This window comes from Lingula anatina, chromosome 7 (assembly GCF_051362555.1).
Source record: "Lingula anatina isolate TDL-2025a chromosome 7, LinAna3.0, whole genome shotgun sequence".
Lineage (NCBI taxonomy): Eukaryota > Metazoa > Brachiopoda > Lingulata > Lingulida > Lingulidae > Lingula > Lingula anatina.
In genome coordinates, this window is record NC_141773.1 from 14,036,460 (window position 1) to 14,052,183 (window position 15,724).

Consider the following 15,724-nt stretch of genomic DNA (forward strand, 5'->3'; position numbering starts at 1 on the left):
TTTTTCAACAAAAGCCCAAAAATTACACTTTCCTGACACCAGATATAGTCAGAAATTACAATTAAGTGACATTTGACGCTGTACGAATATCTGGGACAAAGGTGAACAATTTGATTGGCAGGTCACGTGGTAAAGCGGCTAAACTTGCGAAAGCCCTCCTATCAAGATGGCGTCGAAGAAGTTGCAGGCGCAGCAGCAGGTAAGATGTCTTAAAATAATAATTTAAATTGATATATCAAGGATATCTTCTATACATTAACTCAAAATTAAGTATGTAATAAGTCTAACTGATAGGTATTTCCAAATTCTGTCTTACATATATGCAACGGTGGTGCAAGTTTGTTAAGCAAACAAACCCACTGCATGCATTATCACTCAGTCGATGGCGGATATCATTCAAATTTTGTCGTCAAGGTCGTTGAGATCATGCTTCATTAATGTCTGGAATGTTTGTTTAACTATAGCACTTATTTATATAACTGTTACTACCATTGCTTTTTAATATTAAGATGGCAAATTTAATGTGTTTTATGTGTAGTGCATTTGAAATTCCTCTGTAATTTATCTGTTTTAAAGATTGCAGCCTCCCCAGGTAACATAAAATGCTGTGACCTTATTTTAGGAAAGTGATCAAAATATCAGTTGGAACATCTGTTAAATTGTAGAATAGGATAAGATATAATTTTCAGGTTTTTAAAGTCATATGGCAGATGAGAAGGTTGCAATTCTAAAGAGATTGATATATATTCCCTTTGCTGGAAGAAGCTGAAATCTTGGGATTGCGCAATGCCTAAGAACCCATCCTATAAGCAGCATGTGCCTGGCGCATGCTATCTCTTTTTTGCAATTTTTACTTAGAGATGCAGCCCTAGGCTATTTCACATTACTTAAACACATTACAGCATTTATAAATCCTCTCTTTTGAAGTAAGCAAATTATCTTTTGATCTTCCTCACTTAAACCACTGTTTGGGAAATAACCTGAAATTGGATAGAAAAACTCCAACAGGAGTTTTATGCATCTAGAGGTAGTATGTACATTGTTTCTTAGTTTTCTGAGGTCAGAAGTGGAAATCATAGAATATTATACTGCTTTCCAGCTAAAAATAAGGTAGAAAGTCATCTTATGTAATTTATGTAATTTAACAGAACGCAAATTGGTATCTGCCCTTTCTGCATTGCTGGACTTAAATTAGGTTAGCCATGTAAAGCCTTGAAATGCATTTACTCTTACTTAAATTTCAGTACAAGTAAGGGTATTTCTTACATAAAGAATTTTATATTGAATTGTTATGGTAATTTCATCATCACTGTTTGGCAAATAAAATTTTGATTAAAATTCATTAGAACCTCAAAAATTTCTTCTTTTTGATAGAGAGAATAAAGAAATCTGTTTATTGGGTTTTGGAGAAGAAAAATTTTGCCCATGAGGTTTGTGATCAATTGCTGTTGATTACAACAAGATCAATGGAGAAGCCTGGTTAGTAATCAGTATGTACATATGCCATGGATTATCAATATAGGAAGGAGATATTTCTGTTCAAGACTGTACCAACAGTCGCTTGCTCAGTTATCTATATAACAGTATAACATAGCATTTTTAGAAAATTGTGTTATATAGCAAGAGGTCCAGTTCCTTCACAAGGTGATCTAAAAAAAAATGCTTATCATCTACTTATCTGTTATTGCCAGTAAAATCATAATGCAGTACCACTCGGGTTTGATAAGCATATATACTGTATATCGTTATGATCGGTACTTGTGGTGGGCACTTCTGCCAAAACCCTTCTCATGAAACTTTAACGAAGCCCTTTGAGAAGTCTGAGAGTAATTAGGTTTTATCCTGATTGGAACAAAAGACGGGAGTTGAGAATTGTGTTCTGTTTTCTTAATTACTTCAAGTTTTTTATCTGTCTGAGAGAGTTAAGCAATATCCCCTTGGGCATAAGCCATATAAAGTTGCATTAGTGAGGCTTAAATGTTATTTCAAGAAAACATGTCTTTACAGACTGGGGTAACGCAAACACTTGTCAGTTTTGCCAATGCTAAAACTGACTTAAATTCGCTAAACAAAATAGGGTTGATTTGAATTGTTTGGCAAGAAGAAAGTGATGAAAAAGTAGTGATTTGGCTACTAAGTAAAAAAATTGCTAGACCAACCCCAGATTTACAGATTTACTTTTGTTATTTGTATACATAACAAAGGTCAATATACTATCTGTCTGGCATAGTTCATAACAAGGTTAAAACATTTCTCTTGTTTCTTTGGTATATTTAAACCCACACATCATTCCTGATGTTTTAGTAATCTGAGAGATGTGATATGTCTGCACTCCTGTGGAGCAAAGTAGGATTAAGTACTAAAGTTAGTCAGTACTCATCCTTGGAAAATATGAAGGATTTGGGGGGGGGGGGGTGTGTGATGAAGATATGCTGAGACAGGCTGATCCAACTTCTATTACTATTTTTTGTGCTTTTTATTTTTAAATTAACCCCCCCCCTCCTCACCCTGCCAACAGATAAATTTGTTGGCCTATCATAATTCAAATTAATTTTTTTTCATTCTTTGTGTATGAAACCAGTTTTAGTTAGGTTAAAGGACATGACCTTAAGTAGTATTTTTCTGATCTATCTTGACTATGCTTGTTGAGTTAATTCATCCATTTTGACCCATTTTCATTGTACTTTATTATCATTGAACATGCAACATCCTCATTTTTGGGACAGGATGTAAGACAAGGCACTGGAGTTTGAACAGTGTCTGCAGGCGAGAAGAAAAAAAAAATGCTAGGATGAGGCACGTGTGTTAGTTTGTAAATTAATATTCCAAAATACCTTTTTGGCTTCATTTAAAGCAATAATAACTCTTCGTTTCGGCCAAAAAATGAATTTTCCTGGAGTAAACAACAATTTTCCCATACTTACCAATGGTTAATGAATCCATTTTTACATTCAAAGTTAGTCCCTGGTTTTTTTCTAAAAAGTTTGGTTTTTTGTTAAAATCTCTTAAGAGATTTTAACAGAGTATAGACATCAATGGAGGTCACGTGGTCTAAAGACAAGTTCAGATATCAGAATAAAAGCTATAACTGCTGTTTTTTGGTAAAACAGAATATATTATATTTCTATGAGTTATTCACAAGGTTTTTACTGTGAAATATAGATATCATACGAAGAGTTATTATCCCTTTAAGGATTTTATTCTAAATGATCAGATACTTATATGTCTGTTTTCTTTAATGTTTGTGTGATGTGCAGTTTGAAAGAGAATTTAAATAAAGGAAATTAATTCTCTGTACATCACAAAATGCTTATATTAGATCTTTAGTAAGTAGCATTGAATCCACCCTTTTAGCATCTGAAACTAAAGCTTTGATTATCATATAATTCAAAGGTCTGAGTGCTTATGTTGGCAGTGTTTTCATTTCCACTTTTTAGAATATTTCCTTTTTTTGTGGAATCAAGGTTTTGAAAGAAGTTTGATATCATGTAAAATGTTCAAAGTTAAGCTAGGGATCAAAGATTTTTCTTTTTTTCTTTTTTGAACCATGAGGATTATGTGCTTACTAGTAGTTATTCGCCTGACCTAGCTTTTCATGGTGCCTCGTGTTGATGATATTAGTCAATAAGAATATAGATCTGCAATTTGAAGTTCTTACCACAGCCCAGCCTCCTTGGTGAGGAAACAAAATTGTAGATGAACAGCAGTTTCAAAGACAGGAATGGAAATGGAAATTAAAACATTGAAGTCTAACTTGAAAATGAGAGTACTAGAGAGATTCTTCTTTTTGCCTGTTATGTTGTTTCAGTTGTTTGGACAGTTTTTGATGATTAACAGTCAGTTTATGTAATCAATGAATTGATAACATGTTAGGTCGAATTATTCCAGTTCTGTCCAATGAATGTTGGATAAGTAGGCACAATTCATTGACTAAATCATACAGCCTTTAAAAAAATAAGAAAATAAAAAAACTTATCTGCAGTTTATGACTTTGCTATTTTATAATAAGCAAGGTAACTTATTCCAGCCAGTGCTTACTCCTCATTCAACTTTGTTTTATAATTCATACAGCAATTTTGAATAGAAGTTGTGGTTAGTTTTATTGAAAGCGAGCTGGTGTTGCTAAGTCATATTCCTGTTAGCGACAGGCCTGTCAGTTTCTGAGCATATTCGCCTTCATTTATAGCACTTGGCTGAGTTTGAGAATGGATCATTGCATTTTTATTAAGCCTCTCATTGATGCAATTCATTAGAATTCCTGGGAGCTGGCACTAACACTTCACAGCTCTACAAGGTGAACTTCAGATTGAGATTAGTTTTAAGATCAATGATGGCATGATAACATTTCGTAGACGAGCTAACATCTCTTCTTACTAGAGTGTATCATGGTTCACAATTTGTATGCTTCTTCAGACTAGCAAAATTCTGACTGCTTACAAGAGCTCAGCTTAACCATTCAACATTTAATTTTTCAAATGTAGAATTCAGTTATTCCACTGAAATGAAGGATTAAGAAGAAGTACTGATAATTTTTCTATTTTTTCCAGGATAATGCAGTGAAAGAAACGTTTTGTGTTGTAGTCAATGACCTTGCCATCGTTATAACATTGAAAGCTCTGACAGCTTATTTTACCATTGAAAAAAAAAGAAATAAAGAAAATATAAAGAGTCATAGGAGTAATGATATTAATGTCTTTTGTGAATATTTCAGGATGATACTGAGAGGTCCGACAGTTACCGCTTTGCTGTCAAGCAGGCGGATGCTGAGAAGGACCCGACTGCGCTCAGCACCTCTGGCAAGAGCGGGAAGAAGAAAGGGAAGAAGGGGAAGAAGCAGGACATGGAGGAACTGAAGCAGGAGTTGGAGATGGTGAGTATCTGTAGTATTCATCTGTTTAAAGATTTGAAATCTTGTACCAGTGGTGTTTTTTACAACAGGGATGAGATTTTTCTGGTTATGGGCAGATTTCTGACTTTTTAGGAGCCAAAAGTATCATCAGCATTGGGGGCTCCTTGGACCCCATGCCATATGTTTTGACTTTTCCAGTAAATGTCTGTCTCATCCCTGGAATAAGTTGTGCATATTGATTGTCAATTGGTAAGGTATGGGGCACAATTCTAAATGAATATTGCTAATGTTTCTTTTATGGTGTTGCGTGCTTGTTATATCAGTACATGAAAGAGAAATGAGGAATTAAGTGTATCATTCAGTTTTTATGAAACACCTTGTGTATCGTAGCCAAGAAACCACCTGAAGATCACAATGCAGTTATTAAGATGCCATAAGCTATATAATAATAATTCAGTTTATCACCCCTGGTGAGAATATTATATTAGGTGTTGATAAAGAGTGTTTTGTTGATTTTAGGATGAACACAGGATATCCATAGAAGAGCTATATGACAGGCTAGGTGCAGATCCAAACAATGTGAGTTATGAACGTGTTTATGGATGTAAAAACGATGTTCAGTGATAAAAAAAAAACTTGCGTTTTGGTCCCTAGCCAATTATTTTCCAGCTTAGTCAATGAAATTTGCATCTTGGAAGCATGAGAAATATATTGAGTAAGTTGACTTGCTCTGTATGCATCTGCAATACAACACACCCAGAATTTAAAATTAAATAAAAAGTTTCTGTGTAAGTGGCATTATTTTTGTAATGAGACACAGATTCATTAAAATAGGATCGCCCAGATTTAAACTCCGCCCTGTAATCTCTTGTTTAAAAAAAAAATAGGGTCACACTTCTGAACGTGCCAAGGAGTACCTGGAGCGTGACGGCCCCAATGAGCTGTCTCCCCCCAAGACTACCCCGGAGTGGGTGAAGTTCTGTAAGCAGCTGTTTGGAGGGTTCGCCCTGCTGCTGTGGATTGGAGCCATTCTGTGTTTTATTGCCTACTCCATCCAGAGCACACAGTATGACATACCACCTGGAGATAACGTGAGTACACTGATAAATACAAATTATACTCAGTTTTGCATAATACAATTTATATGTGTTATAGAATTTTTTGCTGCAATATATCAAAGTAATGTTAATAAAGCTCTTGTAGGTCAATTATGAAATAATTATTGCAAGTTGTTTAGATTAAATAAAATGTGACAAGATTTTGATTGTGTAGAATTAATTTGTTGTAATGTTGTGACAAATGACAAGAAATTTCTCTCCAGCAAATTCTTATGTTGTTGTCCCAGTTTGTTCCCCTGCCTGTGCTGAATTTGGTCACAGGTTTAAGAAATTTGAAATGCCATTGTCAGAATTGATGGCACTTTTAGCACCTGATTTGACTGCAATCTTCAAGTTTCAGCAAATTTTAAAAGAAGTCACGTGGTCTTATGTGAGTGATCATGTTCACTGCAGTGGAAGGAGTGATATCTTTATCAATTACTATTTGAACGAAATATTATTCCTAAAGCAATTCACAATTGTAAATCATTTAGTATTTTTATTGTTTGCTGATATTGAGAGTGTCATTGTCCACAGTGGGTGCATTCACATCTGTTTTAACTAACCTTTGCATTGTAGTTGTATCTAGGTATAGTGTTGACGGCCGTGGTGCTGGTCACAGGCTGCTTCTCCTACTACCAGGAGGCCAAGAGCGCCAGGATCATGGACTCCTTCAAAGAAATGATACCTCAGGTGATGATGGCGAGAGGAAAAACACAACACAATATTTATTCATTTATAAATAAACCCCATAAACAACAACAACAATCCTTCAATATGGAGTTCGCTTTTAGGTGTTTGTTGAGGAGATTGATTCTCCTCCAATGGTCATCCCTTATCATTCACCAGCACAGACTTGTGAGTCGGACTACCACCTTTTTCAAGTCTGACTTTTCTTCATCAGTGCCACTGACTGCCACCAGGGGGCAGTGCAATGCAAGAGGATCATGCATGGCATGAGATGCTATACATGTAGCATGTTGGCTGGCATAGTTAACAAGTTAACCAATGGCTTTTTGATTTTCAGCTTATTGCTTTGGCTTTTCAGCAAGTGTGGCAGAGAAAAGAAAACCTTTCGGTCGATTGTAGATTAGATACATTATTAGTGCTGAGAGGCTTTTCGATTTCAGGTGCATGTGTTGAGTGTGTATATATTATTATATTTTCATCAGAAAAGCTGCTTTGATGAGCATTCCATGTTTTCTGTATGTGTCTCCGGAAAATTTGAAAGCAATTATTAGTATTATTTGAGGGCAGGGAAATGTACTTTTGACTGAACTGCAAGTGGATGGTAACTTTTTTATTTTTATATTTTAACATACCTGCTCAGTGCTTTTATTAACTGGGCTGTTTGTATTTTACTGCCATAGCCTGCATGCTTTTTACTGCCAAGTTTCAGAGTGTAGAAGGATATGGATTGTTGGCATATGTGTATAACTGATGCTTCTTATGTGTTAGATGTCTGAGTTTACTCTAGGGTAAGAATTCAATTGCCAAAAGCTGATTTTTTTTTTTTTTTCAAATCAAAAATTTTAACTTGATCAATGATAAAGTAGGTAAAGTTAAATTAAAAAAAAACTTATTCTTTAACCAGTATCAAAATTTTTTTAAGCACTTGGCTAAAACTTCCTACCCTAAAGTGACCCTAGGATTAAGCAGGGAATACAGACAACTAAAATTAACATATCACATGAAGATACAGGAAAATTCATATTACACACATCACCAGGCTAGGTTGTTTCACAAAATAGTGAATATGAAAAAAAAAGGAAGAAAGAAAGAAGCAAGAATATCTCAATGTAAAGAATGTTCAGGAGGTTTTTTTTTTCCGAATGCCCTACAAACAATTCCAGATACATTTCTTTCAGATAAAACGTTTCATAACTGAAACAAGGGAGGCAATGAATGCGGATTGGATGTTAATAAGTTACTGAAGAAAGTAATAGGAAAAACCTCAAAATAGCATTTGAAAAAAATTCAGAATTTAACCTGTGCTCCTCCATTTTGTTTCCTCCCAGTTATACCTAGGTATAGTGTTAACGGCTGTTGTCGTGGTGACCGGATGTTTCTCATACTACCAGGAGGCCAAGAGTTCTCGCATCATGGACTCGTTCAAGGAGATGATACCTCAGGTGAACAAAAGTCAAGGTCATGACCCTCAAGGTCGCAGACCTGAAGGCTGTAGCCAGCTCATTGAAAAGAAAACTCTCTGCACCAGATTTGTCAACCAACTTTTCAATTAACTTGCACAAATTTTTCTGCACTTTTCTTTTTTGTCTCCAAAGATTCCTTTTATCGATTTTCCCTTTTCACAGTCTTAATCTTACTTGCACTTTTTATCTTTCTTGGCAAACCAGTGGATTTTGTAATTTTCATATCAGATTTTCCCAGTTTGGATATTGTACAACAGTGAATGGTTTATGGATCCCATGATGTTGTATACACTGTGAAATAAAAAACACAAGCACAAATTAAAACAAAATAACTGCATGTTTAACTGTATTGAGGAAGCAAGAGTGCATGTTATGGCTTTCTCATGTATTATATTTATTTAGCTACAGACTGGCTAAATGCTGCTATATTTAAGCTGCTTATAACCCACCCACGACTTTGTAAATGTCTCATCATGTCTTTAACTCTGCACTTCATTCACCCTGGCTTCTTGTCTAGTTTGATGCTTGACAAAAATTATATTAAAAAAAGATGGAAACTGCTCAGGTCTTCATTCTTTGTATTATCTAAGTTATATTACCACCCCCAGTTGCTTTGTTGTGAATTACCTCTGTATGTTGATTTTTATAGTCCCAGTCATTTCTTCATCATCTCATTATCACACTCTCTCCTCCATGTCGTATTGTCATTTGTTGCCATGCTCATCATCTTTGATGTTCATCATTATCTCCACTCAAAGCACAAAAATTGTGCTACATCATATGTAAAGTATTGTCATAGTCTAGAGGTGACAGTCTAGCATGAAGGAAGTCATTCACCACAGTAGTGAAGGTAAGAAAAACCCACAGACATTAATGTCAGACATGCCTGTATGTGAAGAGATTGAAATACTGTGTATTTAGTATATATAATGAACATATTGGAATATCAAGTGGATGGTAGAAGTAAGTTGTCCTGTGTATGGCTTATGTACTAGTAAATTCTCTGTTTCAGGTTTATCTGTATGCTTAATTGTGACTTCACTGTAACCCACCTGGGGTTCTGCTGTAGTTAGACTGCACCTTTTAATAATCCAGCACTAACAATCTGGTTTTCTTTAGCCCATGCAGCCTGTCTGTACACGCATAGAATGCTGACCTGTGATTAGACTGTACGTGTATGATATATTGATTAATAAGTGGGCTTCATCACTTTAAGTCACTGGATAGTGTAGAGATTGTAAGATGATATTACTGTATCATTTGCAGAATTTTACTCTCGTATGTAGATCTACTTCTGTATCCAGTGACTAAAGGTGTTTTTACTGCCATTGTAATGCACACAGTAGTATAGATATGTAGAAAGATATATCTGTCTATATGTGCCTGTATAGTAGCTAGACATTGCTGTAGATAACGTGCCACTTTCAAGCTTTCTTTCTCCTTCTGCAGTTCACCTTAGCATGTCATTTGACAAGGGACAGGACTCCAAGAATGCAGTCAAGACTTTGACAATGTCAACTTGTGTGTGTGACAAGTTTAACAAAACTTTCAGGATGAGAATCTTGTTATGTGTACTAACCTATTCCATTACCTCTCCTCCCTCCATGTTGCTGCCATCCCTTGCTTGTGCCCTACAAATGTGCATCGTGGTTTGTGCGCGTGCAGCTGTACCTGGGGTGCGTGCTAACAGGTGTGGTTGTGGTGACGGGTGTCTTTTCGTATTACCAAGAGGCCAAGAGCTCTAAGATTATGGAGTCGTTTGCCGAGATGCTGCCGCAGGTGACAAGAGTGGACTTGTGTGGACATGTTTTCCCATTCATTATTATCCTGTGTTAAATTAGAGAACTAATTTTTGGGTTAAAAAGTGGATTTTTTGGTGGATTGTGTGTACTAAATTTTAGATATTTTATGTAAATAATGTGGAATTTTTTTCTGTTTGAGTGCATCTTGTGAGTCTGTGTCACAGTTATTTTAATTCCGCTGACAGTTTTCTCAAATGGCAAGCTGAGTATTGTGCAAAAATTGTAGATGGTAAATTTTGAGAGTTGTTGTTCTCAGTGACTGCTTGCTTTGTTCTCTCCTGTTTGTGAGACTTCTAGGTGTGCATCCTTTTTGCATACCCTGTCTTCTATGTTATATGGATTGCAAATGCATGTGATTTTACACTAACTGCAGTTGGCAAACCGTGGTATCTGATCACAAGGATGTAAATGGCAATTTGATTGGATTTGTGTGTGAACTAACTATTCTTTCTTTTCCTTCTTTTATGCTTCTGTATTGCCTATAAATCTTCAACATCAGAAGTCTATGTTTTCTAGTGACATTTTATTTCCGTATGCTTATGTGTGCAGCATAATTTTTAAACTGCTTAGCTAAAATATATTTCCTTTCTCTCTCTCACTTTCCCCTATAGCTCTACCTAGGTTTAGTTCTCTCAACTGTAGTCTTAATCACGGGAGTGTTTGGGTATTATCAAGAATCAAAGAGTTCTAAGATCATGGAGTCTTTCATGAAGATGCAGACTAAGGTAGGGCCAGGTTTCCCAGGTGCCTAAGTTGGATACGTTTTAGCAGTTACAGAGTTCATTCTAAGAACTAATGCGTACTAGATGAGCAAAAAACATATTATGGTTTTTTAATGTTTGATATTACCGTTGTTGATCTTGGAATGCTTATTGCTGTTATTGATGTTCCTATCTTAACCACCATTTATAAATTTCAACATGTTGAAGTGTTAACACCTTATAATCCTTTAAAAAACTGAAAGTGGGGACATGTTTGTCGGAACTTACATTAGATCAAAGGTAGGTGTCATTTTATTCTTTGCCTGTTGAAGAGTTCTTCAAAAGAATTGGTCTCCCTGGGCAGTTATTCTTCAGTTATTATTGATCCAGTTGCTATTTTGCATATTGAAGATCTTATGTTCAAATCACAGGTTACTTTTTGGGCTCTATATTTTCCTTTCATTTTTCATATGTTTCATAACATCATTCTTGTTTCATTTCGATTGCATTTTTCTATTCAAGCTCTTTTTACCTTTTACTTTCAACTTGGCATTCTTTCATATTTTTTTTTTCAATTTCATCATAGAAATATTCATATTCCACATAAGATGCACATCCAGAGTTATGCACACTTTGTGCTGTGAAGTTTGATGGATCCAGTTGATTTCTTGTACTTTCCTCCGAGTATCCAATTTTTGTTGTAACATCTATTTTTTAGAATTACGTAAATTTAAATTCTTTATTTTAAATCTTGGATGAAAAAAAAAATCATTTGAAGTTTAATAAATAAAAATAACTACTCTGATAAAGAAGTGTCAGTAACATAAAGAAGATAATTAAACTTGTTCAGGAACAAATTGGTAATAAGTATTGTATTTCATCAGTATGCTCTGGTGAAGCGTGATGGTCAGCTGATAGAAGTTCGTGCGGAGACCTTGGTTGTTGGTGACATCATCGAGGTGAAGTTTGGGGACAGGGTTCCCGCAGATATTCGGGTTATCAAGGCGCATGGATTCAAGGTGATTGTTATTTTGATAAAATCAGTGACGTTACAGTGATGAGATTAAAACAACTTTAGGTACTGTTTACTCACTGAAATTGTGCCCAAGACTAATTTATTATTATTATTTTTTTTTATCAAAATAGTAGCAGTTGTTCAATTCTTGTAAATTTTCACTATGTAAGGGGGGGGGAGATGATTTTTAGTATATTTAGAATTTTAGAACAGCACTTTTTTGTTTGTAGATATCTTGATCTGATTTTCAGTACCTTGTTAGATTTTAAAACTTGCATAGGAAGAGATGGCATAAATTAGTGCAATTGAAACTGATATGTATACATTGGTTGCGATATTCTTCAGTTTAAAATGATACACCCGATCGTGAAATGGGTGTATGATAATATTGGAAATATCTTGACCTTGTGCATCTTTCTCTAGGTGGACAACTCCTCCCTGACAGGAGAGTCTGAGCCTCAGACCAGACTGCCAGAATTCACCAGCGAGAACCCTTTGGAAACTAGGAACCTGGCCTTCTTCTCCACCAATGCCGTGGAAGGTAAGGAGTATGTGCAGGACAGTTGCCCCATGTGGCAGCTTCCCACGTTGAATTGAAGCAAATTGTTGTAACATTTACAAATATAATAAAAATTGAGTGCATGTTGAAACTTAAACTTCATTATGTGTCAAGTAGAGTGAATGATTGAAAGCAGTATACATTTCATCAACTGGCCATTTTATGTAAGTGAAATTCAGTTTGGCTTGTTGAGTTGCTTGTAAGACAAATAGGGTGTTTGAAGACTTGAAGTAAAGACCCAGATGTTAGCTGGCAGAGGTTTTAATGTGTTGTCAACTTCAGGCACCTGCACTGGTATTGTTGTCTCCATTGGTGACCGCACTGTCATGGGACGTATTGCCAACCTGGCCTCTGGACTGGAGATGGGAGAGACCCCCATTGCCCGCGAGATCGAGCATTTCATCCACATCATCACCGGTGTGGCGGTCTTCCTCGGAGTCTCCTTCTTCATCATTGCTTTCATCTTGGGCTACTACTGGCTGGACGCTGTGATCTTCCTCATTGGTATCATTGTGGCCAACGTGCCAGAAGGACTCCTGGCTACTGTTACGGTAAGGGGGCATTTAAAAGTGAAATGGTTTACTCTGGGCAAATAAAAAATATGGCACATGTTTATTTTAAGTGTTTGCATGTGCAAGCGTGGCATGTGTGTGCTTTGCCTTTGCCTGGATTATGGTACAGATCACATCATAAGAAAAGACTTGAGACCAATAACTGCCAACCTATTTCAGTTGAAGTTCCCTTGGAAGTTGGCTTCAAGTTTAAAGTCTACATATATAGCAATAGATATTGTTTTTTATTTATTTATTTTTTATACCCTTCCTGGGAAATTAGATAACACTAGCTTCTTAGGTTTGCCTGGCTATGACAGCTAAGAGTATATAACCCACAGTGACTATTTGTTATGTAATAAGCATAATTATGTATATCTTCAGGTGTGCCTGACACTGACAGCTAAGCGTATGGCCAATAAGAACTGCCTTGTGAAGAACCTGGAAGCTGTGGAAACCCTGGGCTCCACCTCCACCATCTGCTCTGACAAGACTGGTACGCTGACCCAGAACAGGATGACCGTGGCCCACATGTGGTTTGATGACAGGATTGTGGAGGCCGACACCAGCGATGACCAGTCCAGTAAGTGTAGTATATTGTGAATACAGTCACTATGACCAAGTTCAGAAATTTAGTGAATAAAACACGAGTGGGTGGAATAGGTTACACAACCAGACAGTGGAAGATGTAATGTGGTGTGTGTAACTGCCAAGCTTGAGTATATGTCAAACACTTTGTTAGCAAGTGGTGTATCTCACTTGTACTAGACTGAATCAGATGTTGAGAATAAACCATGCAGGCATGGTGTGACTCAAATTCTTGTGTGATGTGCCTGTTTGCAAGATGCACAACAATTAAATCTCCAACACAGTGTTAACAATATCCACAGTGGTATCGAGTAGACTGAGGCAGTTAATACAGTCCTAATACTGAAGATGACTTAATGTGATTATTGCAGTATATGTTAAGATTAAAATTGTCATAATTCTTCACAGCACTGCTAGTGGAAAGTTAGATGGCTGGATTTCATTACATTAGTAGCTTGATAGTTTAAATTTGTGTATTTAAAACCTACTTAACATGCCTTTTGCATCCCTGCTTTATGTGCTATACAGGAACAGGAAGTAAGTGCCTGCTAGGGCGTACTATAGGACACCACCCTTCTGATTGCCAGCACTGATGCCATTTTATTCAATTTATTTGTATTTGAAAACATTAATGCAACTGCCAGTAGCCGTTTTCACTTTTTACTTTTCTGAGAGTATTAACATGCACTGATTTGGGGTGTGTATTGGGGCGGGGGGGGGGGGGGGGGGTGAATGGAAGACTGTTTTGTATATGAAACCTAAAGATTGCCTGTACCACCTGCCCAGTACATTTTATACCTAAGACCTACACTTTTTATCATATGTCCAAAGAGAAATTAGACTTTATTGAAAAGTTGTCCCTTATCTGCACTCCACCTTTTATACTTGCAGTCAATAATTTCTTTTGATATTTGAGTTTGTCTTTGCTCTTGTTTTATTTTTATATTTCAATAGTTGTTGTAAATTTTATTTGCATAGTAGTACATGTTTAAAAAGGTTTTTTAATGTATATTTGAAGGGAAAGATTGCTAACAATTACTGCTATCCTCTCCGTCCAGGGAAAGGCCAGATTGGCAATATTAACTTAATGGAAACACTATTTCCCCAAGGTGCAAATTAGTTGCTGCCTGCTCTGTATTGTAGATGCTTTTCATTGTGAATATCTTGGCTTTAGTACTAGTAGAGAATGCTGACTACCCTTCCTTTTACTTCTGGCTCTTAATCATATGTTTTCAGTGCTGTTAAGTAAGATTTAAACATTTAACTTGTCAATTCAGGCGCCACCTACAACAAAGACACCCCAACTTGGACGTCCCTCAGCAGAGTGGCCATGTTGTGTAACAGAGCATCTTTCAAGGTTGGAGAGGAGGAGAAACCTGTGCTGAAGAGGTATGTCAAAGCAGTGGAATACTTTTGCACAGAAATTTCTCTCTCTCCTGAATAAAATTTAGGTTGTTTATGTTTTAGTTGTTACAAAAATGACATTCTGTATAAGAGCTTAGACTGACAAGATATGTTTCTCCAATTCCAGAGAATGTAATGGCGATGCCTCCGAGTCTGCCCTGCTGAAGTGTGTGGAACTGTCCGTTGGAGGAGTGACAGAGTTCAGAGAGAAGAACCCAAAAGTTTGCGAGATTCCCTTCAACTCTTCCAACAAGTACCAGGTAAGCTCTTTGTGTTGCAGTAATGAGAGTTTGTATATGAGGTGAACAGGCTTAGGTGCTGGAGGAGGATAGGGAAGTCTATCATTTCAGGTCCTGTTTTCTAGGTGTCTAATTCGCTGTAAGCTTCTAGATTCTAATTCTAGACTTCCTATACAGGATTGTAATACCTACTTATTAAGTGCTGTAACCTAATGTTCTGTTAAAGTTGGCAAATGTGTTGTTTTGATGTCACATTCTAGTTGCCTTATACACTGTGCAAATGCTTTGTCCTCGGACTGAAATGTAGTATTTTAATCTGTTCTATTTTAGTTCTGTAATATTCCAATGCTCTTTTTTAGCTATCTTATATTCCACTGCTCTAATTAAGTTGTATAATATTCTTACCCTCTATTCCAGGTGTCAATCCACGAGACCTCTGACCCAGATGATCCTCGCTACATACTGGTGATGAAAGGAGCTCCTGAGCGTATCCTGGACCGCTGCACTACCATCATGATCAACGGTGAAGAAGTACCCTTGGACGACCAGAAGAAAGAAGACTTCAACCAGGCTTACCTGGAGTTGGGAGGTCTGGGAGAAAGAGTTCTCGGTACGTCCACCATCTATTCTTCTATTTTAGGCAAGAAGCTGGTTAATATTAGCCAAAGTGTTTAGTGTTATCAGTCAGAAACTTTGCCAGAGAGAGAGAGAATGAATGAAATCATGCATCGTCAGCCAGGTTAGAACTCTGAGCCCTGCCCCAGCA

At 36.6% G+C, this 15,724-nt stretch overlaps 1 protein-coding gene across 4 annotated transcripts in view; it reads left to right on the forward strand.

Moving 5' to 3' along the window:
• The first annotated feature begins 2 nt into the window (after positions 1–2).
• Positions 3–15,724, forward strand: part of LOC106170273 (sodium/potassium-transporting ATPase subunit alpha) — a 22,316-nt gene continuing 6,594 nt past the window's right edge. The window contains exons 1-12 of one of the 4 annotated variants that reach the window (XM_087018474.1): positions 3–199; positions 4,712–4,870; positions 5,369–5,428; positions 5,737–5,940; positions 10,513–10,626; positions 11,487–11,621; positions 12,041–12,158; positions 12,459–12,727; positions 13,112–13,310; positions 14,593–14,704; positions 14,847–14,979; positions 15,376–15,568. In XM_087018474.1, the coding sequence (XP_086874600.1) occupies positions 167–199; positions 4,712–4,870; positions 5,369–5,428; positions 5,737–5,940; positions 10,513–10,626; positions 11,487–11,621; positions 12,041–12,158; positions 12,459–12,727; positions 13,112–13,310; positions 14,593–14,704; positions 14,847–14,979; positions 15,376–15,568 (1,729 nt within the window). In that variant the 5' untranslated portion in view covers positions 3–166. Of the gene's footprint in view, positions 200–4,711; positions 4,871–5,368; positions 5,429–5,736; positions 5,941–6,525; positions 6,640–7,964; positions 8,079–10,512; positions 10,627–11,486; positions 11,622–12,040; positions 12,159–12,458; positions 12,728–13,111; positions 13,311–14,592; positions 14,705–14,846; positions 14,980–15,375; positions 15,569–15,724 lie in introns of all 4 variants that reach the window. The other 3 variants (XM_013550067.2, XM_013550066.2, XM_087018475.1) reach the window with 3 other exon arrangements.